The sequence below is a fragment of the Embiotoca jacksoni genome, unplaced genomic scaffold (assembly GCF_022577435.1).
Source record: "Embiotoca jacksoni isolate LCO1_2020_lvr unplaced genomic scaffold, fEmbJac1.0.p SCAF_19, whole genome shotgun sequence".
NCBI classification, from domain to species: Eukaryota; Metazoa; Chordata; class Actinopteri; family Embiotocidae; genus Embiotoca; species Embiotoca jacksoni.
In genome coordinates this window covers 7,930,440-7,958,287 of record NW_027185329.1, presented here as the reverse complement: position 1 = coordinate 7,958,287, position 27,848 = coordinate 7,930,440, and the positions used below count along the sequence as shown (strand labels likewise).

Here is a 27,848-nt window from a genome sequence, read left to right as displayed (position 1 = left end):
CCCCTCTCCTCCTCAAACTTTTCTTACCTTCTCCGAAAGTTGAACAGTGTCAGGGTGTCTGCGCAGAGAGAATCCGGAAGGTAAGAGCAGCGGCCGACGGGTCGATTGATGCATTGATACGTTTTGATTAGCGGATTATTGACGCACCGAGTCAATAATCCGACACATGATGTTGCGTTTTAATGTAAAAGGAGCGTCCTCGGAATGTTGCAGTGAGTTATTGATCATGAACTGATCCGCGCCTGCAGACAGAGTTTTCATACAGCTTTTGAATTATTGTTGGCTGTAGTAAAAACACAGAAGTTAATGCTCCCGTGTTTTCGGGACTTTTAGTCTCCTTTTGCTTATTTTATTGTGTTTTATTGTAATATTTTTAATGTCGCAAATAGAGGCTAAATGTCATTCTTACACATTTTTGTGTTGGCTAATGTGTTTAGGTTTCTGTGCTTCCTTCAGTGCGTTGTGGGATTTTTCTCACTCCTATTTGGCCATTAAATAATTGTTGTACTCTCTTGCACGCGACTTTTTCCACTCTTCTTTTTCAGAACCACTAATTTAAAGTCCTTTCTCTACTCTAAATCGGACAACATGTCTTTAAAACTGATGTTTCGGGGTGTGATGGTCTCATGAGAAACATCTTGATCTACACTACTCCTGTACAAAGTCTTAAAGAAGCCAAATTAGTGCACATCTTTATAAAGCACCTTAAAACTGATTTATTTTGCCTGGTTTTCTCTTGATGTGATATTTTTCTTATGTACTGCTTTAAATCACTTTAGTCAAGGTCTATTTTGTCTTTTGTTGTGCTTCATGCATAGTAGAAGTAGAGCAGAAATAGAAGAAACATCTCTTTTCCCAGACATTGTTGAGGATGAGGTTGCTTCATGGGTTGGAAATCCCCCCCACCCCTCCCCTAGTGATGTTTGAATGCAGTAAATGATTCAGAGATGAGAGATTTAAACAGTTTGATCAGGCTTAATTTCTTCTGAATCAAATGTCGATTAAGACTATTCATAGAAGACACGCAGACTTGCTCGCCTATAGAGTCAGAAAATAGACTAGAATGCAACTTTGCACGAAAAGCTTCATCTGAATCTGATAAGGTCATTGACACGGCAGATTGCCACCGTGTCTGTGTCACCCCAAACAGTTTTCAATGTGTTGGTTTCCATAGATGAGAAAGAAGGTTTCTGCTCTACATTTGGTTTTGATCACTATTTGGTCATTGGTATTTGTTTTGTCATGTGAGGATTGCAGCTTTGCTTTTTGCAGATATGTAGTTTTATTGCCTTCTGATGATCGGCTGTCTGTGGCCACAGATCCAGGTTTTTAGGATGAAATCAGTGCCGTGTATATTAAAAATAGAGCTCCAAGTGGCTTCGTCGGTTCAATTGCATACCAATGAGATGATTAAATATTTCTCTGGGAGGACTGTGTATTTACACGTCCATGAATTTGAAGGTTTATCAGACAACGACTGTGTGAAAGTTGGGGATTTTTACTCCTTTGTAAAGTTATTAGAGTGGCAAAACGTTTGTTGTCCATCTCGACAACCGCGAGGTAAACGGTAAAAAAAAAAAACCCGTTTCATGTTCCGAAGTAAAATACGATACAGAATCGATTACCTAAGAATCCCAGATGATGTCGCAGCAACACTTGCGCTCAGTTGAGCTGTTTTTTGTCGACGATCTTTGTTAGTGCAGTGTTCTCACTGAAATGAATGAAGAGGCTGTTTTTATTTTTGATGTCTTGTGGTTTACTCGGGTCGGGGCCAAAGTTTCCCCGAGGTGTGCTTGGTAACGGCGGGTTCAGACTGCGCAATATCAGTCGTCGTCAGCTTTGATGCACCGCCCGTGATGAAACGATCTGTTGCTGTGCCCGATGCTTCAGTGTGTACTTGCTGTTTTTTTTGTGTTCTAAACCCCGAAGTCAGGATAAGATGTATTGTGAGATCAGCAGGTGGACTGGTCCAGCGGCCTCGTTCCGCTGTGGTGAAGAAAGACCTGCAGAAATGAGGCTCTAAATTTAGTCAGTTCAGGATCCAATTCTCAGTTGTTGGCGGGAATTCTGGATAATGAAACTATTAGCTTTGGATGCTAAAAGACAAAATAGGTTTTCTTCCCAGGGTGTCAGGGCCCTCCTTCGGCTAGGTGATGTGGGAGAAGAAAAAGAGGAAGCTCTGTTGAATTGTTCGGGATTTAATCACAGGAACTTGTAGAATAAACGGACTGGATGAAAAGCTAAAGGAGAAACAAAAAATGTCTGATAAATATTAGGATGCAGAGGCCCTTTTGTTAAACTTCCACTTTAGCCAAACAGAAATTAAAGTTGGACTTTAAATATGCAGTTTTTGTTGTTTTCTTGTTTACAGACCTTTATCAGTTTTCTTAGAGAATAACTGAGGCAAAGAAAAAAAAGTACCAAATATTTCTTAAATCAGTGGAAGCGGGATCAGTGATGAGCTGAAAAGAAAGTGATACAAGTGATGAAGTAAAATCATCCTTTGAATTTGTGTTAAGCTCTGAGCAACTTCGTGCAGGTCCCTCAGGGGAAACTGTCTTTCTGCAACAGGACCCTGGGGTTTGACTTACGGCTGCCCCCTCAAAAATAGCTGCTCTGTAAGTTTAGTTGGAGCTGTCTAGAAGTCACTGCAGCACCCTGACTCACTGACATACTTTAAAATATACCTTCCTAGTTCAGGCATTCACGCCTTATTTACACCATAGAGGACTGTTTATTAGATCAGAGCCAAATGAAATTAGCGTCTGTGCTCATGAGTCCGGCCTCTTGATGAAATACATGCTGTCGTATTTTTAGCTGTCTTACGAGTGGCCTTAATTTTAGCAAGGCTCTATAAGTAACTCAGTGCACTGAGTGACATAATGCACTGAGAAAAGAGAAAGCTGAACTCAGCAGTGTCGGGACAAGAGAACAAAAATAAAACTGGCATGTTGTTCAGAGTTTGAAACAAAAGGCCAACAAGTGCTGCAGTGTGGACAGAGTTGAAGGTTCGGTGTGCAGGATTCAGGGGGATCTATTTTCAGAAATAGAATAGGACGTTCATTAGTGTAGAATCACCTGAAATGTGTGTTAATAAAATACAAAGTCAAAATTTGTTTTCCACAACTGGAAATAATTCCATCACTAATTACGTACTAGGTTTTAAAAAGCAGTACTTTCGGGGACGGCGTGTCTGTTTGATTGACAGGCCCATGGTGCAGTCAGGTTTCTGCTGTAGGTGGGCTGGGCGTAGTGTCCTCAGAAATGAAGTCAGATCCACTCCTGCCGCCCCCCAGCTTGTCCAAATGTGATCACGCTGGCGCCAAACCGCTCCGAACTAGCAAGGTGGCGACGGCCAAAAAGTCAAACTTGGTACTTTCTAATGGCTGCAGTCGTCTTTGTATGTTTCTTCTGTTCGCACTGGGACGGTTTTACCTGCAAAGCTCCGAAACCTTCTGTTCTTCTCCTCATGTTGTTTAATGGTGGCTGGCAGATAGCTTTTGGGTGCATTACCGCCACCTTCTGACGGGAGTAACGCACTACAGTCAGGTGCCTGTAAAAACGGAGGCAATACGGAAGAACAATAGTCGCATATACGAATACATTTTTTCTGATTTTAATGAATATTTGAAAATCACTAACATACCCCCCAAGCAAATGTGAAGAAGTGCATGCAAGCCAAATTACTTAAAGTCTGCTACTGTCTGAAGACAGAAAAAAAACAAATTGAGAACCCTTTGAGAAACACAAAGCAGTTTAATCATCAGTTAAATGAGTAATCTTAAGGCCAAACTCGTATTTTATTTATCGTTAAAGCACTAAGTCAGGACTTACTGATTGCAGTCATAACAAAGGCTTAAATGCGTCCAATTTCTGCTCTGAAAGTCGCTGTGGTTTGTTTACCTTTTAAAGTTCAAAGATATTATATTCCTCTCAAGCAACAATTAGTTCAAAGTGTCAGGGCTGCATGGAGCCTGATGGCACAAGGCATTCATCACAATTAGCAGGCATCCAGGCTTTGGAAATGGAAATTACCACTTTCTGCTTCATGCTAGATTGTCTGATTGGAGCCGCAAAGAAGTTCAGATTTCTACATGCAGTTCAGTTTTGTTTCTTGTTAGAAGTCACATACAATTATTTTAAAACAGCAGCTCCAGAGGCTTCAAAATACACAGCAGAGTGGAATAAAAGTACTCAAATATGTAACAGTAAAACAAAAGCACTTGTGGGTGATAACATGATGTTACTGCAGACAAATGTTTGAAACCTTTCTCTGTGAAGTTGTCAATTTATAAATGTTTAATCAAGAGCGTCTCCGTCTTTCATAATTTTATTTGCCTCAACAATCTGGAGATCACGAGTTTTTGACTTAAATAAAACAATTTCAGGAGCCTCAGGTTATTAGCTAACTGGACCCAGATTGAGTTTAAATCAAATTGTTTTCTCGAGTTACCAGGCAGTTTAAAAGGCTATCCGGGCGACAGAGTCGTGGTTTTGCTGAAACATAACTAGATCAGTCTATGTCTGCTCACTTTTTTTTTTTTTTTTATCATGGTCATTCTTTGGAAAATGAAATTAAACAATTGTAATCTTCTCTTTTGATATTTCATAGTGATATCAGGCTCTTAGACACACACACAGACTCCTGAATAATATGAGGCAGTCACATTGGTCTTAATTTATTGAAATGATCTTGAATAATATTCTTGTGACCATGAAAAAAACACCCCAAAATGGATCATTTAGGAGAGATTGTAATAATGACCTAATTACAAAGTAAATACGACCTACCTGGAACAGCAGTGATTTATATGACGATAATGAGATGATCAGTGGTGATCAGAGGAAAACAGATCAGGGAAGATTTTAAGATAACAGGCCGACGTTTTGTGCAGTTCATTTACCAATAGCTGCAATAAAAAGGACACTTAGCCAAAGGTCGTCTCTCTGAAACTGTCTTCTGTCCTTATCTCAAACTCTGAGGGGCAACACACATTCGTCTTCGGGGGGGGGGTGATACAAGATAAAATGATAGCTAGTTTTGGTGGAAAACAAAAAGTTTTTTTTTCAAGAAGAATATTCAAAACGTTATTTGTTAGGCAACAAATTTCCTGACAAGATAAAAAAAACAAAAACAAATAATGCCGCTGTCTGACTTTGTAGCCTGGTTTTTGCTTTCAGTCATCAACTATATAAAAAACCCTGTAACAATGTGGACTTTAATTAATAAAAAGTTTCACCTGACAATTAAATCAAGAGAAAACTTTTTGAAACATGTTGGGTGCTTTAGGTTGATGAGAGGTACTGAAGCTCATCTAACAGACCTGCTGAGAGCAACATCTGTTGTGTGAAGTGTTCACTCGCCCATTTCAGGTAATTTGATTTGATTCTGCCGTCGGGAAAAACGTTGAGACGAAAGGGACAAATTGTGAATGTCATACATATTCATTGGATGTGTCAGCGAGGTCTACCACTGTGGTCCAATCAAGACGCTCCTCCCTCGGCTATCTCTGCTGCCTGAGAAACGCAAAAAATGCTAAAAATACCCGCGTCAACTCAAGTACTGGCAGGGCAGCACTGGGGAAGAGGCATTATTCAGACATCAGGGTGGGAAAACACCAAAATAACCCAAAACTGCGAGAGGTTGGCTGCATCTGGTAAAGTTGTTTACTCAGCTAGATGGTGGCTGTCATTCAGGGGTGTTTTTTGTAGTTTTTTTTTTTTTTGTATTGTGGTGAAAGTGGCCGAGTGGTTCTGACTTTTGTGGCTCGAGCACCAAAAAGGAGAGAGAGAACCAAACCACTACTGCTCACTGCAGGTCATTGTGATAACGCCAAAATCTGTGGACCCAATTTTAATCCTGGACCAAATACTGAAATTTCTGTTGGACGGGGAAAACGGAGACAAAAGTTGCGGTTGTACTTCCTCTGGCGCCCGCTCGAGATCGTCCTCCCTTTCTGCTTTGGAATCTGATGCCTGAGAAACTTTTCTCGGGGTGAAGTGAGAGCGTTGACTCCTGTTTCAGTCTTCAGTTAGGAGCTTGATTTCCCAAAACCATCTCAGCACAGAGGTCACCTCTGTTCTCTGGCTCATAGTGGAGCACATGTTGTGTTTAGCACTGAGGTGCCTGTGGAACGGCACCGCTGCCATATGAAGTCACAAAGTCAAATAAAAAGGCTTAACAAGGCTCAGACAGGGCATGTTCAGTTCCCACTGCCACTACAAAGAATAAAACCAACCTTTATATCCATTTTAACTCCACACACATTTCAGACTGTCTTTAACTGTTTGTTTTTTAGTTACCTCTCATTCTGCAAACGTTTATTTTGCTTTTATGGATACTGGTGGGTATTTTTTTTGGGGCATTTCTGCTTTCATATTTATTTACGATTTCGATAGGGCACAGTAGAGAGATAAACAGGAAACTTGGGGAAAGACAGCCAGGAAGCAGCTAAGGACGGCTGGGAGTTGAACTGATTGTAGCCCACGTGACATGCTCACTATTTGGCCATCAGGGTAGCCCTAGTTGAGGCCCGAGCACCGATGGTGCGAAGGCCCGATTGTTATTCAAGCGATTATTATTATTCTTCGTAAACAACTGCATTTTCGGCAGCTTTATCATACTCAAAAACTCATGAAAGTTGGTACACACATCTGTCCCGGCGAAACATTTCGTGTTTTAGTGGAGTCGCAAGTGGGCATGCCCTAATGGCTCACTGGCACCCCCTAAAGGGATGCCCCGCCGGCTAAATTTACCCACATGCACGAAATTCGGTGGACATGTGTATCACACCGAGATGTACAAAAAAGTTCCCATGCACCATTACGTCAACTCAACAGGAAGTCCGCCATTTTTTATTTAGTTGCCATTTTTGGCAATTCACACATGTTGTACTTTAACGAACTCCTCCTGATTTTGTTGGACCGACCTGAAATTTAGTCTGTGCCCTCTTAACATGTTTGGAATTAAAAGTTATCATAATAATTTGTTTTCGTCGATCGGTGTGCCCGTGGCATGTCGTCCAAAATGTGATAAAAAAGTCACACTATAGCATGTCGTCCAAATGTCTTACTGAGAGGCAACAGCACTAACCACTGCACCACCAATCTTCCCAGGAAAGGGTCTGCATTGTGACAGATCTTTAGCTCACTGTAACCTATAACTCCACCGTCCACAAATATTCATTCAAATGTGACCAACATTGCTGCAGACATTCTTTGGATAGTAGATATACATGTTTTAAAGCATTAAATATCTTCCTGTAATGTGTAGTGTATGCAAAACTTTTTCAATTTCTCCAAACGTTTCAACTTCACTAAAAGTTGAATCACCATCAACAGGCCAAGGTGGAATCTGAACCATTAATAGCAACTTTGGTGAAGTAGAATCTTTTACCCGTTGATTTAACCAGACTGTCGGTTGAGTTGCTGGAAGCTCTGAGTGAACTCCGTGAAACAATTCCTCCACCGCGACTTGATCTTCAGCGCTGAAGATATTCCAGCGGTCTACGACGACGCTTCAGGGCTGGAAACAACCTCATGAGGTCGTGGGTTCGAGCCCCACTCAAGGTAATCCTCTCAGTTCAATTAAAAGCCAAATTCACTCTCATGAGGATGAACATCGCCCAGAAGGTTTTACACAACCAGGCAACTTTAAAGATATTCCTATAAATGGTTTATATCTTATAAGTAAAGTGTTAATCAGTGACTTGATAAAATCATTAGTTTTAAGTTATTATTACTTTAATAAAAATGGTTCATCACCAGAGAATTGTAGCAAGCAAAATATTGAACAAAATTGAGGACGATAAACGGTTAAATAATAAACTGTAAAAACAGAATCAGTTCAGTAAGTAAATAAGGCACTAAAAGACTTTATAAAGGGGAGTTTCTTTTGCAGTTGGGGTAAAATCATCGGAGTCGACTGAAGGGCGTCGATATGTCCAATTAAATTTGGTAATGCCTGGCAGACATCAAACAGCATGCCAGTGAGACTGTAGGAGTAATGGATGGCCCAAATCTGAGAATCTAACTGAATCACTACATTATGGGAAACTGAATTAGAGCCCACGAACATGTATTTTCCACAGGAGCAGCTCCATGGAGATGAAGGTGTGTTCTTAGGGGCTCATTTCAAAGTGTTTCAAAGACCTCCACACATCCTGGGCCTTGTCATTACCCCGACCCTCTCCATCAAAGAGACACAGAACCGGTGTAATTTCCACCAGTGAATGAAATAACATGATAGTCGACCCATATTTCAGTTATTTCAGGGCATAAAGCAGCAGAGGCTGACATCTGGTCTTATTCTGGAGTTATGTGAATCAAACATCTGGAGGCCCCGGTTGCTACTGTTGTGGAGGAGACAAGTGGGTCACGGTCCCCTCTTAAACACAAATGTGGGTCAATGTCAAAGGACTTTCAGAGATGCCCTGAGCTGGTTTATTTTCATGATTTGCTTGGCTAGACAACACAAAGCTGAAGTGATTCGAGAAAGCGAAAGAGACAAACCTGCATAGTTTAGATGGTAATATTCCTATTGATATTGGAGCCAAATACAAACTCTCTACAGAGGTGTAGTTCATGTTGGGAAAACAGGCTCGGAGAGCTTGTGTCTCACTACGGAGGGAAAACAAGCTGTGCCTGGTCCAAAATGCAACGTGACGTGGAAGCTGTCTAATTGGGGAAAACTCAATTTGTGAGCTGTGCTTTGTTCCAGGGAGGGGCTCTGGTCGGACGCCTGACTGCGAGCTGCTGCTGCTGGGATACAAACTTTTGTGTTCAGGAGGCTTTTGCAGCTGTGAAGATGCCAACATCATCGTCTACAGAGAGAAACTTGTAATGTTGCTCATGGGAGTTCAGGTCACCCCCCCCCCCCCCCCCCCCCCCCCCGAAGAGATGCAAAGTTTTACTGGAGGAAGTTCAAACAAATACAGACTCAGACAGTTTTAACTTTAGTTAGAACAAAACTGGAACTGTAGTTTGGGTAAGTTTTCTGGTTGGATGAACAGTGAACAAGAGTTTTCTGAAGTGTTCCTGAGCCCATGCAGTGATTTCCACCATAGAATTGTGTATGTTTTTAATGCCGTGCCGCCTGAGGGGCTGAAGATTACAGCCATCCAATATAGCTAGTTTTTAGCTTTGTCACCTGCATAAAGAGATTTTTTTTTTCAGATTCACTCAATCTTTTAATTACATTATGAACCGTAAATGATGAAATCCCAAAATTATTTGCAGTTTTACATTGAGGAAGATTATTCTTAAATTGTTGTGTTATTTTCCCACGCAGTCTTTCACAGATTGGTGAACCGTCTCATCATTTTCACTCCTGAGAGACTGCCTCTCTGGGATGCTCTTTTTTTTTTTTTATATACCCAATCATGTTACTGATCTGTTACTAATTAACTTAATTAGTTGTTCGACCAGGTGTTTCTTTTAGCATTACTCAACTTTTCCAGCCTTTTGTTGAGACTGTCGCAATTTTTTTTTAAAACCTGTTGCTGTCATCAAATTCAAAATGCGCATTGACATTTCACAGAACAATAACATTTCTCAGTTTCAACGTATGTTGTCTTTGGTCTGTTTGCAATTAAATATTGGTTTACATCATTTGCAAATCATTTACATTTTACACAGCGTCCCACTTTTTTGTAAATGCTGTTGTCAATATAAGTCTTCACTGCAAGTCGCTGTCTGTGGACAGTGGCCTCCCTTTATCCTTCATTCAGCTGGTTCTTGACAGCTTCAGATCCTCCCGAGAGCCAATTTAACTCCCAACATGGTGTCTTTATCCACTGCAATTTTATTGAATTCACTTTGTGACATTTTGAACCTGGAAACAGTCTGGAAGAGGCCGGGAGCACGAGGGTGGGTTGTGGTTTGGAGAAAACAACGAGGCCTCACAAAACTTTTCGAAAACAGCGTCGCCACCAAAGAGGCATAAAGCCTCATTGTGGATTCTGAATGTGCCCGATTGTGTTTGCAGGAGAATCTGGAAGGAAGAGGGAGGGGAGGCAGGACACATGTGATGTTTGAAGTCAACCTGATTTGTGTTGGAAAAAAAAAAAAGAGAAAGATATACAGCGAAACACAAGAGATTTGGGTGATGTGACGTAAGTGTGTGATTCATAATTAAGGGATGGGCGACAGGAAATGGCATCCAGTGGTAAAATCCTGTATACAGAGGTGACCGTGTGAATGAAAGTGTCAGTGTTCACAAACACTTGAGTCCTCTCCAAATGTGATAACATGTTATCTAACCTCAGAGTGGTACATCATGTGATGCTGGACTTGGTGCTGTTGTCGGATGCAGGATGCGCGCGCGCTGTGTGTGTGTGTGTGTGTGTGTGTGTGTGTGTGTGTGTGTGTGTGTGTGTTTGCATGTCACTGTTTGTTCAGCTCTCAGTTTTTGCTTGTCTTCTCTTTGCTGTTTTCCTGCTGCCTTCAGGAAGCAGCTTTCAGGACGGCTCGATGGGTTTCCTGGCAGAGCCCTCCTCCCCCCCAGTTCCTACTGGGAAACAATGGGAGGTCTCCCACGGGGGCACGGAGATGTGTATGTGTGTGTGTGTGGTGATGGGGGGGATTTATTAGGGGAGTATTGGGCTTCCCTTCAGGAAACTGCAGATTTATCCCAGCAGCAGAGAGGCCCTGCAGTGTTTGTGTGTGTGTGTGTGTGTGCGCGTGCACGCGTGTGCGTGTGTGTGTGTGTGTGTTTTAGTGTCTCTTCAGCGTTCACGAGGATGAAAACACGAAAGAAATATCTTTGTCTGTTAAACAGATTAAGTTCAGGATTAGTATCTGGTTTTAGGTTCAAGATTAAGTGAGATTAGAATATAAGGTTTTGAAAATTACCATTTGAACTGAGACAATTTCCTTTCTCAGAAAGCAACACTTGAGATGATGTTGTCGTGTTTACAGAAATCACTCATCGCCAGATCCGTTTCAGTAGCTGCTCTGGAGTTTTCAATCAACAGATGAAGTTTGCAGAGTTGTCATTAAATTGAATGACCCATCCCTAGTCAAAGGATGGAAAATGTATTTATACATTGTCAAAAATGAATCCTAAAAAGCTATTTGGGTTGAATTAAAATATATGAAAGTAAATAATAGTAAAATTTCAGAAGACCAGAAGCAGTGAAAGTCCTTACAAGTATAGTAATCCAAGTGTATGTGTGCATGGTATGCATATTGGAATGGAGGCGTGTGTTTGTGGTTTGTGTCTCTGTTTCTGTGCGTGTGTGTGTGCTGATTTGTGAATGGGTTTTTTTCTCATGTAAAACAGTCAGATTGTAACAGTTTCTGTCAGAAGGAGGATGTTGGCTTTCACTCCCTCCCCTCCTTGTCAGTCAGATGGTGTCTCCCTCCCCTCTCTCTCTCTGGCCTCTCTTCTCGGGGAAAAGGGTGGTGTTGGGACGAAGTCACTGTTTTTAAAAACATGGCCCCGAGCCTCGAATCGGCACAATATTTCCTCTTCCGTGAATCGGGCCTTATGCAGGACAAACCAATATTCTCTTATTCATTAATGACACGTCCTCGAGTCTGCAGGGCGACAGAGTGCTTCTTTGCTCATCGTCACATGTTCCTGCTGTTCAGCCCGGAGGGGAAAAAATGCATCAATGACAAATTGTTCTGGAGCTGCCTTTTTTTTTTTTTTTTTTGTGAAAACTAACAGCACTAAAAAGTTTTCTTTTCGATAAATATATTTATTTTCCAACAGATTTGGTTATTTGAAGCCCAGACGACGGAAACATGCAGCACTACGATTATCTCGGCGTAGAGTGAGCTGCTCAAATCCTGATCCTCTCATTACGAAAGCAGTTTTGGTCTGATCACGATTCCCCTTATTGATTTACAAGTTCAGTGCTGGTTTTGTTGTCTTGACCGTAGTCCTACGAGGGTGGAGTTCTGAGACTGCTCCTGTTGCGCGTGAACAGTACACAGCACCGTGATGTTCAAGGAGCACATAGAAGCTGTACCCTTTGTGAGGAAGTACTCCCAAGTTTCGTCACGTGATCAAAATCAGCACCCGAGTTACACATGCTTGTGTGAGCAGTGGTCCTAAAATGTGTAACACCTACTCATGGTTTTACCTTCCTCCCGCTCTGTGCACGTCACAGTGCTGCACGTCATTCAAGCACAGCAGCAGCGGCCTCAGAACTTACTGATCCACCTGCGTATTAGTAATAAGAACTTTGTACATGTGCGGTCAGACATTCAGCTTTTAAATGAACCTCCAGTTTAAGAAAAAGAAACAAACACAACAACCACCTGCTGAAAACATTCATCACTGTCTTTGTATTGTAATATCTGAGATACAGGCTGCTGTAGAATTCATTTTTGACTTTTGGTTGCTGACAATGATGACAAAACTTGAAAATGACACAATGACTACACTCACTGCAGAGTACGTGTACTGCAGTGTTGGATTTCTGTGAAGAAGCACACCGGTGCTGCAGTTATGACTGCAATGTTGCATTAAAACTTAATTAAAAAAAAAAAAAAATTCATGTTAACTCAGTGTGGTTTAACTGTTCACAATATGCCCCCAGTCTGTTCACTAAAACCTCTGGTGCGAACTTTGTCTTTGTCTGCATGCGACTCTCAGAAGAGTAATTTAGGTGTTTGTGTGAATATGTGAACATGCAGCGCTTTGCAGATGTCCTGAGGCACTTCAGATGTTTGAATTCTTACCATTTAGTTACAGATTTGTCCTGCAGCATGATGACAACAACTTCAAACATACAGCCTGTCATAAAGAAGTCTACCTTCAGAGACAAGTAGAACAAGTCCTGCAACAGTTGATGTTGGGCCCCCTCAGAGCCCTGATCCCAACCTCACAGAGTCAGTCTGGGATGACGAGAAGAGACAGAATAAATCTAAAGAAGTGTGGCAGGTTCTCGAAGATACTGAAACGGGGGACAAAGCAAATTGTTTTCACCAGTTAATTAACAACTCAAAAAACATTCGTGGCATGAAATCATCCTCATACTCGTAGTGCCTGAAATATTTGCACAGCTGTTTGTTTGTGTTCATGAAGGTTTCACAAGTTTAGACTGGGCTTCTGTTGAAATGTTGTGTTTATTAGTTGTTTTTCTAATTGTGTGTGTGTGTGTGTGTGTGTGTGTGTGTGTGTGTGTGAGAAACTCGACAGCGTGGCTCTCAGCTGGTCGGGACTCGGGGTGCAGAGAGAAGGAATGCAGCTTCTCCCTGCAGTCTGTAATTTGCCGTCATCAAATCAGAGAAAAACAGCAACACTTGAGAGAAGCTGAGGGAAACGTGTGTGTGTGTGTGTGTGTGTGTGTGTGTGTGTGTGTGTGTGTGTGTGTGTGTGTTGAGTGTGTGTGTGTTGAGTGTAGCTGGGGGTGAGAAGAGAAATAAGTCATGTGAGGAGAGGAGGGTTGAGGCAAAGAGGAGATGAGAGAGAAAGGAAAAGGAAGGAATTGAAGGGAGCTGATGAGGGCAGAAAAAAACTATAGAGGAAGAGGTGACAAAATGAAGAATGCCTGAAACGAGGAAGAAGAGAAGAGGAGATTTGTGGTGTTAATTATCGTTTGTTGAGCAATCTAATGAACTTTGCAACACATTATGCAACTGTGCAGTTAGTTTTCAGTGGTAAAAGTCTGCATTTTTTTTCAGCACGGCGCCTCTTGCAGCAGCTGTTTGTTTTTCTAGTTTTGTCTTGAGTTTCTTTGTTTTTTTTTTTTATGTTGTTGTGAAAGGCAAATAATGGCTCTGAAGACTTTTCGAATTGATTTTTCATCAAGGTCGTCAGCCTACAGCTGTTTAACCAATAATGAATCATGTAAAACTCAATGTTTTTATAGTGACTCATTTAGCAAACTCAAACTTCTTTTAACCATCTGGAGTGTGGAGCGTCACGTAACCTGGACTGTCAGGAACCTGCATGTCTTTGATACAATGGAAACAAAAGCCGACTGTGACAAGGAAGTTAGGGGCTGTTAAGTTTCTGTGATTAAAAAAAAAAAAGAAAAAGCATCAAGCTTATGTTGCGTTCAAATGGAGCTCGTGGATTCGACATGGGAAGTTGTGTGCACCGTATCCTCGGCGTTTAAGTGGTTAAGTCATAATACAGTTTCGAAGCAACGGCAACGTGGACGGACTCTAGAAGCCGCACAGCCTCACAATTTGGCGAGCTAACAGGCAGCTAACATAATGCAGGAAATGTAAAGGTGCAGAGGGAAGAGATGAGGCTGTTGGGAAGATCAACATTTTCTTCAATCGAAGTTATATAAAAAAAAAAAAAAAACTACATGACTAAAATAGCAGTATATTAGCTTAACATCCAACAATAAATGAACTTCCTCCGCCATTTCCATGAACATCAGCAAAAAACAACTCGTGAATTTGGGGTTCACAGAAAATGTTGAGGTCCGACGTCATGAATACCAGAGGACGGCATTCCTAAGGACCCTTCTCGTGTACACGGTAAATACGACCCCATTTGAACGCAGCATTAAACTGGACTTCTTATTCTATGTTCGTCTTCTCTGTGCAGCTCGTATTTAAGGTGTCTTTGTGTGACTTGTCGATCTTATGAGGTTTTTAGGTTTAATAGATGCTGCCTGAACTGTGGCAGAAAAAAAAAAGTACTAAATAGTACAGAGATGCATGAAAATGCAGTGAGTATTATTGTTGCCAACCCTCCGGCTGGTCGTATTTGCTATAGTTCTGACCAGCCACAGTTTGTCTGGGTTAAATCTCTTACCATTATTGGCCTTCTTTGTAATGATAAATCTGGTGTCACTATTGAACACAGTCAAAATTCTTGATGTGCAGAAAACATGGCACCTTATGTAATAATGACATCACATCAAAACATGCCCCAGAAAGACATGTAGATTTATGTTTAAAGACACGTACTTTGTTATCACGCATACAAACTATGAATCTCTTGGAAACCCCTGTCTGCAAGTAGGAAATAAAATGAAATTGAGATTCTAACAATTTGACAAAAAAAAAAGAACAAACATCAGTGTATTTAAAGCTATCTACAGCAAATGACACGGAGACTTAATTTCTGAACTCCAGACATGAGGTCAGACACAGTTCACAAACTGTAATCACAGCAGGATTACATGTTACTAAAGCTGTCTATTGAACTAGCTACAAGAGAATCATGAGACGTGTTTATAAGCTCTGGTTTGCTTGTTCAGTTTTAAACGAACCAAATACAAAAATCAAAGTACCTCTCTGGTTTGGTTGAGGCCATGTATTTGAAAGGCTTTGGTACAGCGTGTGTGTGACTTGCCTGGACGCTGCTTGTTTACTGCGGTCGGACCTGAGAGCAGCAGCTGACTGAAACACTGAGGAGAGCCAGAGCAGAGGCTGATAAGATGACACAGAGCAGAAACTCTGTTATCAGTCAGATAAGAGTCCTTTTTACGGAGGATTTCATGTTCTAATGAAGACGTTGTCTAACAGAACCTTTAACAGGATTTGTGATAATTAGTTGTCTGCTTGTTCGATTGTTCGTGGGATTTTCTTTGACAATAAACCATGTGTCTACTGTAGGTGACAAATGATGTGTGTGTGTGTGTGTGTGTGTGTGTGTGTGTGTGTGTGTGTGTAATAAGGTTATCAGTAGTCTGTCAGCTGGCAGGACGACTGGCGTGTTTCAACAGCATGTGCCAGGAATGTGCTCGAGGCTGACGGAAAGTGTGTGTGTGTGTGTGTGTGTGTGTGTGTGTGTGTGTGTGTGTGTGTGTGTGTGTTTGAAACTAAATGAATGAGTGCATGTATCTGAGGTTTTACGTGTGTGTGTGTGTGTGGTTTTTTTTTTGAGGGGGGGGGGGGTATTTTACTGTAGCTGAAGCCTGTTATCATATTTCTAACATTTGTGTTTTTGAGTTGCACAGATTTTTTTTTAGTCTTTTAACTCTACTTGCTCTTGAACTCTGTCTTTATTAGACATCTGCATCTTGTCTGAATGGAATATACTGAGTTTAAGCCAGGAGGTGGTGAGCTTAGTTTAGCATAAAGACTGGAGGCAGAGGCAGGCGGAGCGTAGTTAACCTGGGTCTGTCCAAAGGTAAAATAAATTTCCTACCGTCACTTCACCTGATAAGATTATGTCTCTTTGTTTAATCAGTACAAATATGCAGGGTTACATGCTGGAACCATTTCTTGTTGGGAAGCTGTAACTTCCTAAAGTCTTGTAGTGACCGTGCCAAACAACCAGCGAGACTTGAGGCTGGAAAAACTCGGCACGAAAGTATATTTCCAAAATTGCTGTTGCTGTAGAGATTTCAGTTTTGGAAACAAGAAAAATAACACGCAAAAGACTTGTGAGTCGTCTCCAGATTTATTCTACATGGTGCAAACATGCAGTGCGGGTGACGACTTAACAGAAAAACAACATTAAAGTGATTAAAGTATTAATGAGGTGCTGGACCACCACAAACCTCCAGAACGGCTTCAGTGCTCCTCAGCATCGACTGCTGAGGGGACGAACACAGTTTTCACTGAAAATGTCTCTGTTCGGGCCGCAGGTAAATCACATTTGTTTCTCATATCAGGTCTTTAGTACAGGCTGTCTGCACTGTTATTTCTAAGTGAGCAGATCAAATTTGGTGTGTCGTGGTTGCTGTGGTAACGACGTACACGTAGCTATGCTGGCGACCAGGCTTTCCATAAAAATGACCTTAGTTATTGAGGTCATCAAGCCACCTCCACACGCGGTTTGGATCTTATTTGCAAAAATCACATTTCATGTGTTTTCTTTTGCCGTCCAGACTTTCAAAAATGAATCCGCACACAATCTGGATATGACAAGAATCCGATTTGTGCTGGCGGTGTGAACAAGGCCTCACTGTTGGTCGACATATGGTGGCTGTAAAGGCCTTAGCACATGATTCACATCAAACCATGCATCTGGTATGAGGTATCTGCATTTCTCGTGTTTCTCGATGAATATTTTCAGGGTTTTCCCTCTAATTTGTGGTCTGACAGCGTTGCAACGGCCGATTTATGTTGTTGACTGTTCTGACTGTCCCCCGTGTGTCTCTTCCTCAGGGCTGAGTGGAGCAGGGAGGAGAGAACCAGCCTGAACTGCTCACTGAGCGGCTGAGAGGTAAGCTGCTCCTCAACACACTTATCTAAAGTTTTGCACTTGCTGTTGTAAACTGGCGCTAACTGGTGGCAAAGGAAGTCTTTTATATTTCCTGAAGAAGAACCAGGTCGTTAACAGGAGCAGGGAAAGCTGCTGTCGCCGAACGAAGAGACATCTTCAACCTGTGATTATTAGAGACATTTTAAACAGATCATGTTTGTCTCCAAAAGATGACGAATGACAGAGAAAAAAAATCTCAGACAGCTTGAGTCTTTCTTCAGCTCAGACTTTTTAGTCAATATCTTCTTTGTTTTATAAATGTTACCTGACTTCTTAATTTCCAAAGTTTTCTTTTTTTAGATATAACTTTTAGTATACCGTATTAAGATGTTACACATGCGTCTGAATAAACAGATTAAGACGGGAAGAAACCGATTGATTTCCCAGTGAACAGCGTGTGGCAGGTCTCGTGTTGCGGATAATCCTGTGGTTTTTCAGCAGAGTTGGATACAGTAGTGTGATGCTGTTGTTGATGGAGCGGCTGCCTTGTGGTTTTAATTTCTGGACGCAGTTCAGCGTTTTGTTGTTGACTTTGCTCTGAGGTGTTCGCCCTGACATGTGTAGATGATGTCGGGCCAAATGTCCCTCAACACCTACGAGGAAGAAAAGCCAACATCAGATGTTAACTAAACCTTTTAATCTCTGAAAGAAGAGGATCCACCTTCTTTTGAAAACAGTCACAGGCTGTCACGTGCTAACGAGCCATAAAAAAAAAAAAAAAAACTAACTTCTTCAGGCCCCTCTGCACTTGGTTTACAGCTCCTCTAAAGAAGCACCTCCATGTTCGTTCGCCTTTTAAAGTGAGCGCACGGAGCCGGTGGGGTTTTTGCAAAGTTTTCCGTGTTGTTGTTTGTCGTGTAAAGCTGTCAATTCATTATTTTTTGTTTCTGGATCCCAAAAAATTCCATGACAAATGCACTCATGGGATTTATGTTTTCTGTAGCCTGGTGTTGATTTGAAGCTGTGCGTGCTGAAAGGTCCAGCCCTGAAAAATGACTCAGTCGGTGCAAGTTAACCCGAAGCTGCCTGGTAAGAAAACTACATGCAGACGCCACTGTTTTTGTCAAATGCATTTTTATGATACAGTTGAAATATAAATATTTGAGGTTTAGGTGTTGCAATGTGTAGTTTTAATATTTATTATTGTAGATTTGTTTTAACCTGCCAATGGCAGTTTAGTGTAATTTATCACACTGAAATAATTCAGCTGGTTTCAGAAATGCTGATATCATCAGGAAAAAAAGGATGTTTGACATTGTTGCAGAAACAGAAACTGGTTTCAATATATCATAATTTATTGCAGCTATCTACGGTATTGACTGTATTATGTGTACTTTGTCAAGACTAAAGCAAATGTTATAAATTGTTCTATTGGTTTATGTTAAAACATGGCTGCTATTGTCTCAACTCTCGTGTGAAGCAGTAATATTTGGTGAGGAGTTTTTTGTCTATTAGTTGTCGTGGAACAATCTTTGTTGAGAGCTTGCCTTTTTCGTTTGTATCGTGTGCACACACACAGAAACACAGACAGGTAATGAGTAAAGAAGCATGTGAAGTGAAGAAGAAGCTGGTAAAGATGGTTGTAAACACAGCAGAAGCATCTTTCAGTACCATTGATGTCTGTCCTCTGACATGTCCTTTCCCTTCAGATCTGGGCTCTCCATTCATTTACTCCAGGCAGGAGGAGGCCGACCAGCCTGCCTCTTACTCTGTCCAGACTCCGTATGGTTTCCAGCTGGATCTGGACTTCCTTAAATATGTAGAAGAGATAGAGAGTGGGCACAACATCCGTCGGGCACCTGTCAGCTCCCGGCGGCCTGGACGGGGGCTCAAACTCTCCCAGAGGAGTCCAGGTGTGGGGGGGCGTACCAGTGGCTGGACATCCACAGAGTCACTTGCATCCCCGGCCAGTGAGGATGGCAGAGCTCCGCCTCCACCGCCACCACGTAACCGCCTCGGCTCAGCACCCTGTGAGGGACTCTCTCTTTCCCCTGTGACCTTCCTCAGCGTCCCTCCCCTGTCTGCTGTTGCCAAAGTGCCCCCGCCACCACCACTACGCAACCCCAGAGTTGAGCGGACTCTTCTGGAAACCAGCCGGCGGCTACAGCAGGAACAAACCCATCAGCACCAGAATGGCGGGCGCTTCCAGCTCGCAGATCCTCCCAAAAAGCTCTTAGCCTCTCCATCCCCTCAGCCCATTCAGAGTAGCTGGATTAAACCCAGTCCTCAGACCTCTGGGCGCAGCACTCCAGCTACTGGCACCACAATGACCCCAATCCCACCCAGCCAGCTGCAGACAGTTAGAGAGCAGATGGCTACGGCCCTGAAGCAGTTGAAGGAGATGGAGGAGAGGGTGAAGGGCGTTCCTGCGCTTGAGAAAGAGGTGGCCAAGCTGCGTGCAGAGAAAGACATGCTTCTGTTAGCATTGCAGGAGAAGAAAGTAGCCACGGAGGAGCGGAAGCAAAACTCCACAGAGACTTCCACCCAAACCGCAGAGACCCTCCAGAGTGACCAGAGTCGACTGACTTCACCAACATCACCCGGACACAAAGGCCTCGGAAAATGTGGAGAGTTAAAAAGGCTGACGGAGAAATTTGAGGGGAAGGAAGAGAAAGCTCCAGAAGGGTCATCTAAAGTTCAAGTAAACACTCCAGAAAAAGTAGTTGTACAGAAGAAATCAGTGGCCGTCGGGGACGACGTGCCCATGGAGTCTGTTGTTTTCTACTACAGCCACGGAGTTAAAGATGCTTCTGAGGGCACCGAGGTGAATGTTTGTGAGAAATGCACAGGAACAGAGGCCCCTCTGGTTCATGAGGAGGGAACACAAGTCAGAGCAGAGACAGAGGAGGCCGAGGTTTGGGTCATGGAGTCCCTGCTTGGGCTGACCACCGAGGCACAGCGGGAGATAGACACCTTACAGGACACCATTAAATTCCAGCAGGAGTCCATCGTGGCTCTTGAGGATCGCTTAAGTGTAGCCGACAAAGACATGGGAATCCTTAGAGCCCAGGTGGAGGAGAAAACCTCCAAAGTCACGTTTGAGAAAGGCGTTCTTGTCAAACCAGACATGACAAATGTCCAGGTTGAGACGTTAACCTATGAATTAAAGCACGCTGCAGTTTTGTGTCGTCCCGAGGTGGCTGATGCATGTGTGGGCGAATGCTCAGCAGCAGATCAGACTGAACAGGGCACCCAGACTGATGCCGTAGTGACACCAGCAGAACCAGCTCCTGTTGCTTTGGTCAGCACCGGGTGCCAGTGGGAGAACTTGTGCGAGGAAAAGACTGAGGAGCAGAAAGTTAACGTGCCAAAGAAGAGACAGCTGACCATCGCTGAGTACAAGGTCTCACTGGAAGAAGAGGTAGTCAGCATGGATTTAAAGAAAGGGGGAGACCAAGGAGAGAAGACTGCAGCCAGCAACACCAAGACAGGTGAGTACAGAGTTTTTTTTTCCACTGCAGACGAGCTGGGATCAGACCAAATGATTCATGGCTTCTGATGTTTTTCTTTACGAATATATGCGTAGAATTATAAGTCTTTAACATTCGTTCAAAAAAAACACAATGCATATTTTGTAAATTAGGGGCATAAAGGTCCACATTGTAATGTAGAGAGAATATGAACTGATTTACAACAAGTAGGGGCCAATGGAGCGGCTATACGCTTTACTTCATGGTCCATTTCGACTGTAACTTTGAAATGTGGCGCTAATTTATGGGCACAATAAGAATTCCCTCTAAAGAACAGCCTCTTTTAAAACTAAATGTTAAATTATTAATCCTGTTTTAGTGTTACTTTATATATTATTCCCTTTGTAAGGCTCTGATATAAGGAATTTACTATGTTAAGTGCTTTGAAATAACATACTTGTACATAACATAAAGGTACATGGTGAGGACCTTTCAGCACTGGATAAAAGACCACTTTTTGTTAATTTTTGTACCAGAGGAATTCTATTCTGTCTATTATTAAAACAGAATTGGTTACAAATTACTCTTGTCCCATGAAACTTTAGAGTTATTTGCAAATCATAAAAGAAAATGTGGTGCTTAGACATTAAAATGGCATTACCCCCCCCCCCCCCCCCCGACATAATTTTGTTTATATCATGGCTTGTGTTTGAGGGACATTATTTGTTTTTGTTTCTCTGCTGGACTTCGAACTGTTGTTTGACCCAACTGCCTCCCTTATGGCAACAGGCATGCTGAAATCAATCATGAAGAGGAAGGATGGGAGTAACTCGGGTGAGAATCGCATTGCTGGAAAGAAGAGCCTGCAGTTTGTTGGTATCCTAAATGGAGGGTGAGTAACAGTAACATGAAACCTAATCTTTATTTTTACCTCAGCAGAAATAAAATAGGAGCGACAGATAGTCTCAAGGTCGGAAAGAACATTTTGACCGGGTCACAGGTTCGACTAATAACAAACAAAAACATCTTTCTATTGGAGCTGGTTATGTAAAATGTGAACTACACAAGTTGCTCTGTATTTGAGAACAAAAATTTTCTTTCAGGTATGAATCTACATCCAGTGAAGACGACGAGGAGGAGGAAGATGGAAGTTCCTCTGGAGAAAGTGGAGAAGGCGAGTGCAACGACAGCACAGAGGAGGATGAAGCCGCTTTGGAGGAAGAAACATCTGAGGAGGAGAGAAATGTCAACCTGGATGAGAGCGACACTGATGAGGAAACGCTGAGAGCTGCAAATTATTCATCTGACGCTGTGAAAGAAAAGTAGGAAGAATACCTTTTGTTTCCACGTTGATTAATAGAGTTTCAGCTGTCTGGGGGCTCCAGAAATATTGTAGTGTATAACAAAGAGAACGTCTTCTCATAATATACATACCCAATCCACATACAGAAAACAGTAAATTGTTTTGTGTTTAAACTTCAAACATTTGCATGTCTGTCGCAGGTTTGATCTGAGCTCAAAGATGCGTGAAGCCTGCCTCATTGTGAAGAACCACCTGAACGATGACATCAAAACACTGAAGAGTAAGGAAGTGGTGCGTCCCTGCAGTCTTCTTCACATCACTTTATCACCAGCCATCATCAGTGACTCAGTTAACTTACTCAGTTCATCACCTCGAATAATGCAAAGTAACACGCAACAAGTAATAGGAAATTCATGTCCTCATGAGTTTAGGTTGTTGAAAGCTGTGGGACTGTATGTTTCTGTGAAGGGATATTTTTGACACCAGTAAACATCAATTAGAAACAATACGAGCTTCATGTAACAATAACAGAGGAGTCGTACAAAGAAAAGGCTCAGGAAGTGAGCTCCATTTGACTTACGCAACAGATGGTAGAAGGATTTCCCGTTAACATTCAGCGACATATCAGCCTACAATAAACCTGAGACAAATACAGTTTGACCGTATACACCCGTCTTTAACTCCACTATTATGAGAAAATGTGAACGAGAGACTCGCACTAGTGAAAGTCAGACGAGTCAGATCTGCTTCGGGTGCTGTTTTGCTCACCTGTTTTCAGTGTAAACTATATATTGCTTCCAATGGTCACCTTCAGCTCTCCAGCTCCCACACTGTCCAGCTCGAGTGGTTCCGTATCTCCAGCGCCAAGATGGCTCAGCCGTCGCGGGTGTCCGACTACCTGATGGCGTTCTCCGAGGTGTCGTCAGTGCTGCTGCAGCACGTCATCAACATGACCGATGGCAACGGCAACACGGCTCTTCACTACAGCGTCTCCCACTCCAACTTTGGTGTGGTCGGTCTGCTGCTGGACACGGGTCAGTGGGCAGCAGTCTCCTGAAAAGGATAATTTAGACTTTTTAAAATGTTAGCATGCAGTGAGAAAACAGTAATCCAAGTAATTACTACGCTTGATTAATGTTGTTGGACAAGACCAAACAATATTTTAATGTCGTTCTACAGCTGTTTTGTGTTGAGGAGAAAGTAATGACTCAACATTTCAACAAAAATGGCGGTTTATATTTTCATGTGGCAGGCTTGTGATGATGATGAAAACCAACTACAGTCTATGTGCAGCCAGAAAACGTAAACAATCAACTAAAACCATTTTGTTTCAGTGAGAAAACGTGTCTTCTTGGTTTCTCCTGAAGAAACATTTGTTTGTTTTTGTAAACAAACACAACATAAAGAATCTTTCTTTCTTAATTCTGACCAAAATAGTTAGAGGACATTTCACTGTATAAAAGGAATATAAAGTTGACAGGTTTTCAAACATGCACATTTTTGAACTGCAACTGCTTGTTATTTATTGGCCTGCACACATACTGATACATCTGCCCTGATAAATCTGCCATAAGCTAATATTGACTGACGGTGCTAATTCCTATGCTTAAATACATGTTAATAAAGTGTGTTTCCAACAGGTGTGTGCTCGGTGGATAAGCAGAACAAGGCGGGCTACACGGCCATCATGCTGGCTGCTCTCTCGACTGTGAAGGAGGAAGAGGACATGACTGTGGTCAAGAAACTCTTCAGTCAAGGCAACGTCAACGCCAAGGCCAGCCAGGTAGGTCGTCCTCATCACACAGCTCTTAGTGGACGCACCACTCATGTGCTTTTTTTACTCTTTTCTTTTCAACTTGTAGCCTTTCATGTTTCCACAGACGTTTTACTGCAGTCACGACCAGGGCTAGCTATTGTTCAAAAACATTTCTGTACAAATATTAACAACAATAAAACTACATTATTGTACAAATCTTTAGTTTACAGATGGCACCTTAATGCCACACATGCTGCTTTGTTTTAGCTTATGGATGGGAGAGATGTGATGAATTACATAGGCGAAACTATTTGTTTGGTTTCGGCTTTTAGTTCAACTTCACTCTTAATGCATTATATATTCACTGTTTACAAATGTGTCCATAGTTTGTTCACTTTTTTCTGAAAGGCATTTAGATTTATGGATGCAAAAATTACCATTAGGCTCTAACCTTGTAAATGATGATGCAAAATCCAATGAAAAGTGTCTGAAATTTAATTTGCTGCCTACTACTGATTAAACTACCGTCCATTATAGAGAGTGATGAATCAGTGAATGAGGTGGTGATTTCTGACACAGCCTTGTGTGTTGAGGGCCAAATGTGGACAGCGTTTTGCGAAGCAGCAGCGAAAGGCTCGTACTGGGAAGGTCAACCCTGAAGTCACAAGCAAAATCTGTGTTGAGTAAATAAATGGTGGCTGTATAACAGCTGAAAAATGCTCTTAAGCAAGGCACTTGAACCACTACAGTTTTCAGAAAGCTCTGTAAAAGACTGGCTTAAGTGCTGGTGTATTCAGCTAAAAATAAATAAAGTGGGGCTGTGCTTAAAGAGAGGAGGCGTATGTGCCTTTCTGTGTTTAAACAAAAGTAAAACCGCTATCCCTTTTTTCAAAATAATCTAAAGTTGAATTCATCACTCATTCAGATAGTAGAATAACAGAATTATTATCAGTAAGTTTAAATGTAAAATTTTGTTTTTATATCTTATCACCTACTGGCAAATCTATCCAACATAACATTTAAAAATTGGCCTGTTTTCAAGAGAAATAACATTTATAATTGTTTACCTTTGCAGGCGGGCCAGACGGCGTTGATGTTAGCAGTTAGCCACGGGCGGCAGGAGATGGTGCGGGCGCTGCTCGAGTGCGGCGCTGACGTCAACGTGCAGGACGATGAGGGATCTACAGCTCTGATGTGTGCCAGCGAGCACGGCCGAGCTGAGATCGTCAGACTGCTCCTGGAACAGTCTGGGTGCGACATATCCATTGTGGATAATGTAAGGCCTTTACAGTTTCAGCCATTTCGCTGATGCACCTAATGACTTTCAGTGCCTTAAAGTCCAAGCCTGTTGTTGGATCTGTGATTGCTGAAAACAGCTGCATGCTTTCATGTCTGGGATTCAGCTCAATCTGTGCTCCGGAAATGGTTCCTCATGGGAAAGTGGTCTACACAGTTTCCTGTTCTGGTCACCTTTCTTTCCTTTTTTGTTGTTTTTCTCGGTTAATAAGATTAGCTGGAAGGTTGAAAACCACAATCAATTTAGTTGTATCTGCCTTTGACTCAAATCAGTGCTGTATACAGGAAACACAATCACTGCGCTGCTCACAGGTCCCTGGGGAAGACAAAACAAAACAAAACTACCATAACCCCTGTGCTCAGTGACTTGCAGATTTCAGACACAATGCCCTGTGGGCTCTTGCACCAGTCCTCTCCATACTTCACCACATGACCCATATGAATCAGCAGGAGCTGCTCATTTACAGAAAACTTTGTCCATTTGTCAGAAAAATTCACAGCCAAATTATATATATATATATATATACAAATTCTCAGGAGCGAAAATATGACTATAGAACAAAACTCCTCTCATCACGGCTTCTGACACTCCTGCTCCTTTTGTTGTTGTTATTGTTTTTGAATCTGCACAGCTTTGTGATTTTTAAAGTGATTTTACAGTGGATTGGCCTGGATGCTTGAAGGGAAGCCAGGCAGACTGATATTTGAGTGTTCACATCTGTGCCAGAATGAGCTAGCCATTTGGTGGAGGCAGTCCCTGGATTGTGTTTCAGTGCAGCACAGCTGGACTGAGAGGGGAGGGCATTTGGAAAAGCCCCCACCTCCTCAGTCCACAAAAAACACAGAAGTGCATGACGAACCATGACTGTAAGGCTGAGTGGAGTTAAACAGTATGCACAAAACAGCACAGTACTGAACCCTCTTTGAGTCTCACTTACAGTTCATGCATTTTATTGACTAGAATTGTAAAGTTATAGATTTGTTACAACCACCAATACTGATACTATATGAACACATAGGTTGAACAAACATTTTCGATGATGATGCTGTAAAGAAATGTATAGGATGCAGGATGGAGGAATGTCTTGGTTGTTTACCGGCTAATCACAGATGTATAACAGTATCTGATAGGAATAAAAAAAAAAAAAGTGCCTCATCTAAGAAGATGAAACAACTTGAAAACAGAACAAGCGTGTATAATGTCGATCACGATGTCCATCTCAGACCATCGAGTTAGAAACACTCTCAGGTCTTCCGGGTCAATGAACTGACTTTAACTCTTGCTCTACCTCCTTCTATATATCTCTTTCTCCCTCTGCCTTTCCTCTCTTCTCTGCAGGATGGCAGCAACGCTCTGTCCATCGCGTTGGAGGCAGCCCACAATGACACAGCTGTGCTTCTCTACGCCCATATGAACTATGCCAAGACCCAGACTGCTATGGTGAGGCCATTCTCCAACCTAACTCCTCCTCCAGATACAGTAACTTCTACATAAAATCTACATAATCTGAGCGGATGTAGTCATACTCCGTGAATAATTCGACTTTCAGATGAATGTTATTTTGCATAAGATTGTGATTTAATGTCACATACACTTATTAATAACACAAAAAGGAAAAATGTTGGCCTTCCTTAAATCAAAATGATGTTTAAGGGTAGATTTGATCAGGTTTACCAGCCTAAAAGAAAAAACAAATATCAATGTTGGAAGTTAAGAGTTGACTTTTTAGCTGGCCATGGTTCATTTTTATGGTCATAAACTGCAAGTGAGCAGTTTTAAACCGCTGTGAAAATAGCATGCATGCAGGCTGAAGTTGGTGCAGGCCGCATTCACAACATCACTGTACAGTGAGCAATGTGTCCTGTATTTAAAGTGGGTAAAATGAGTTCCACAGCAGCAGTCCGAGCTGTAGTTTGGGTGTGGGCAGCACTGACTGGAGGTGCACTGCTGCCCCCTTTAGGCATTACCAAGCTCCTTTTGATTGTGGTCTCTCTTTGAAAGCATTAAACTGAATAATTTCTTTATCATCACGCTAAAATAGTATCAGTTAATTAGTAAAAACAAATAATAGTTTTAATTTTATTAAATGAATCCAACATTACAATGTTAAATACATGTTTAGATTAACACACAATGAAGAACAGTAAATAGGGATGAAATAGTAATTAATGTATAACTGTATATTAAATACATAAAGTATGTATATTTACTAGCATAATTATGAATTCCTCTTTTAAAGCTTGAGCCTGTCCCTTACGTTGTGCTTGTAGGGAAGTCCAAAGGCCCAGCAAAGGAGCCCCACAAGCCCCCAAAAGCCTTGGCCGACTGACTGACACTATCAAGGCCGCTCACTGAAACGGACTGACCAGCAAACGTAACTGGGTCTGAGCTATGAAAAGCTCCACTGGAATTTACTTAAATATATATGTATTTATATGTTGCCACATGTCTTACATTTATAAGCATTGTTAATATGAAAATATTATTTTTCCATAAAAGTCGTGAATGGTTATATTATATGCGTGTGAGCTGTTTGAATTCGGTCTCCAGCACTCGTTTGTTTTCTGTGACGAGATGAGACCTTACATTTATTATTTGCACACCACTAATATTTTACTATTAAGGGCAACACGCGCCAGGAGCACATGATGTGATTCACCAATTGCTTTCCATATAAACCCAAATCTCCAGGCTCCACAGAGATGATCAGAATGGCTGCCTGGGTTGACACATCCTCGCTGCTTGTAGATAGAACATCTACTGCAGACGCCATAAACTGCGACATGGCTGGTGTGTGTTGCTCTGTTGTCTTCCCTTTCTGTCCTGCCTAAGTAACTGATGTTTAAAACTCTTCACCTCATACTCTGCACTAACTGTCTGTGCATTATATGTTCATATAAATATTTACATATATACATATATATTCATTTCTGAAATAAACATATTTACATTAA

General features: G+C 41.9%; 1 protein-coding gene across 2 annotated transcripts; it reads left to right on the top strand.

The window, feature by feature from the left end:
* Positions 1–27,848, top strand: kank3 (KN motif and ankyrin repeat domains 3). Of its 2 annotated transcripts, XM_069153321.1 has the most exons (12): positions 1–80; positions 17,032–17,089; positions 18,072–18,157; positions 18,778–20,559; positions 21,328–21,430; positions 21,642–21,860; positions 22,042–22,132; positions 22,656–22,875; positions 23,482–23,624; positions 24,673–24,873; positions 26,233–26,334; positions 27,165–27,848. In XM_069153321.1, exons 3-12 carry the CDS (start codon positions 18,121–18,123, stop codon positions 27,225–27,227), a joined length of 2,961 nt encoding a protein of 986 aa, XP_069009422.1. In that variant the 5' UTR covers positions 1–80; positions 17,032–17,089; positions 18,072–18,120; the 3' UTR covers positions 27,228–27,848. The 2 variants fall into 2 exon arrangements, with proteins under 2 accessions (XP_069009422.1, XP_069009423.1); XM_069153322.1 differs by lacking the exons at positions 24,673–24,873; positions 26,233–26,334; positions 27,165–27,848 and having other exon boundaries at positions 22,042–22,121; positions 23,482–23,598.

Coding starts and splice junctions, on each gene's coding strand:
- kank3 (XM_069153321.1), top strand. CDS start 18,121: ATGACTCAGTCGGTGCAAGTTAACCCGAAGCTGCCTG. Junction 21,431..21,641: donor GTTGGTATCCTAAATGGAGG/GTGAGTAACAGT, acceptor ATTTTCTTTCAG/GTATGAATCTACATCCAGTG. Junction 21,861..22,041: donor TCTGACGCTGTGAAAGAAAA/GTAGGAAGAATA, acceptor TGTCTGTCGCAG/GTTTGATCTGAGCTCAAAGA.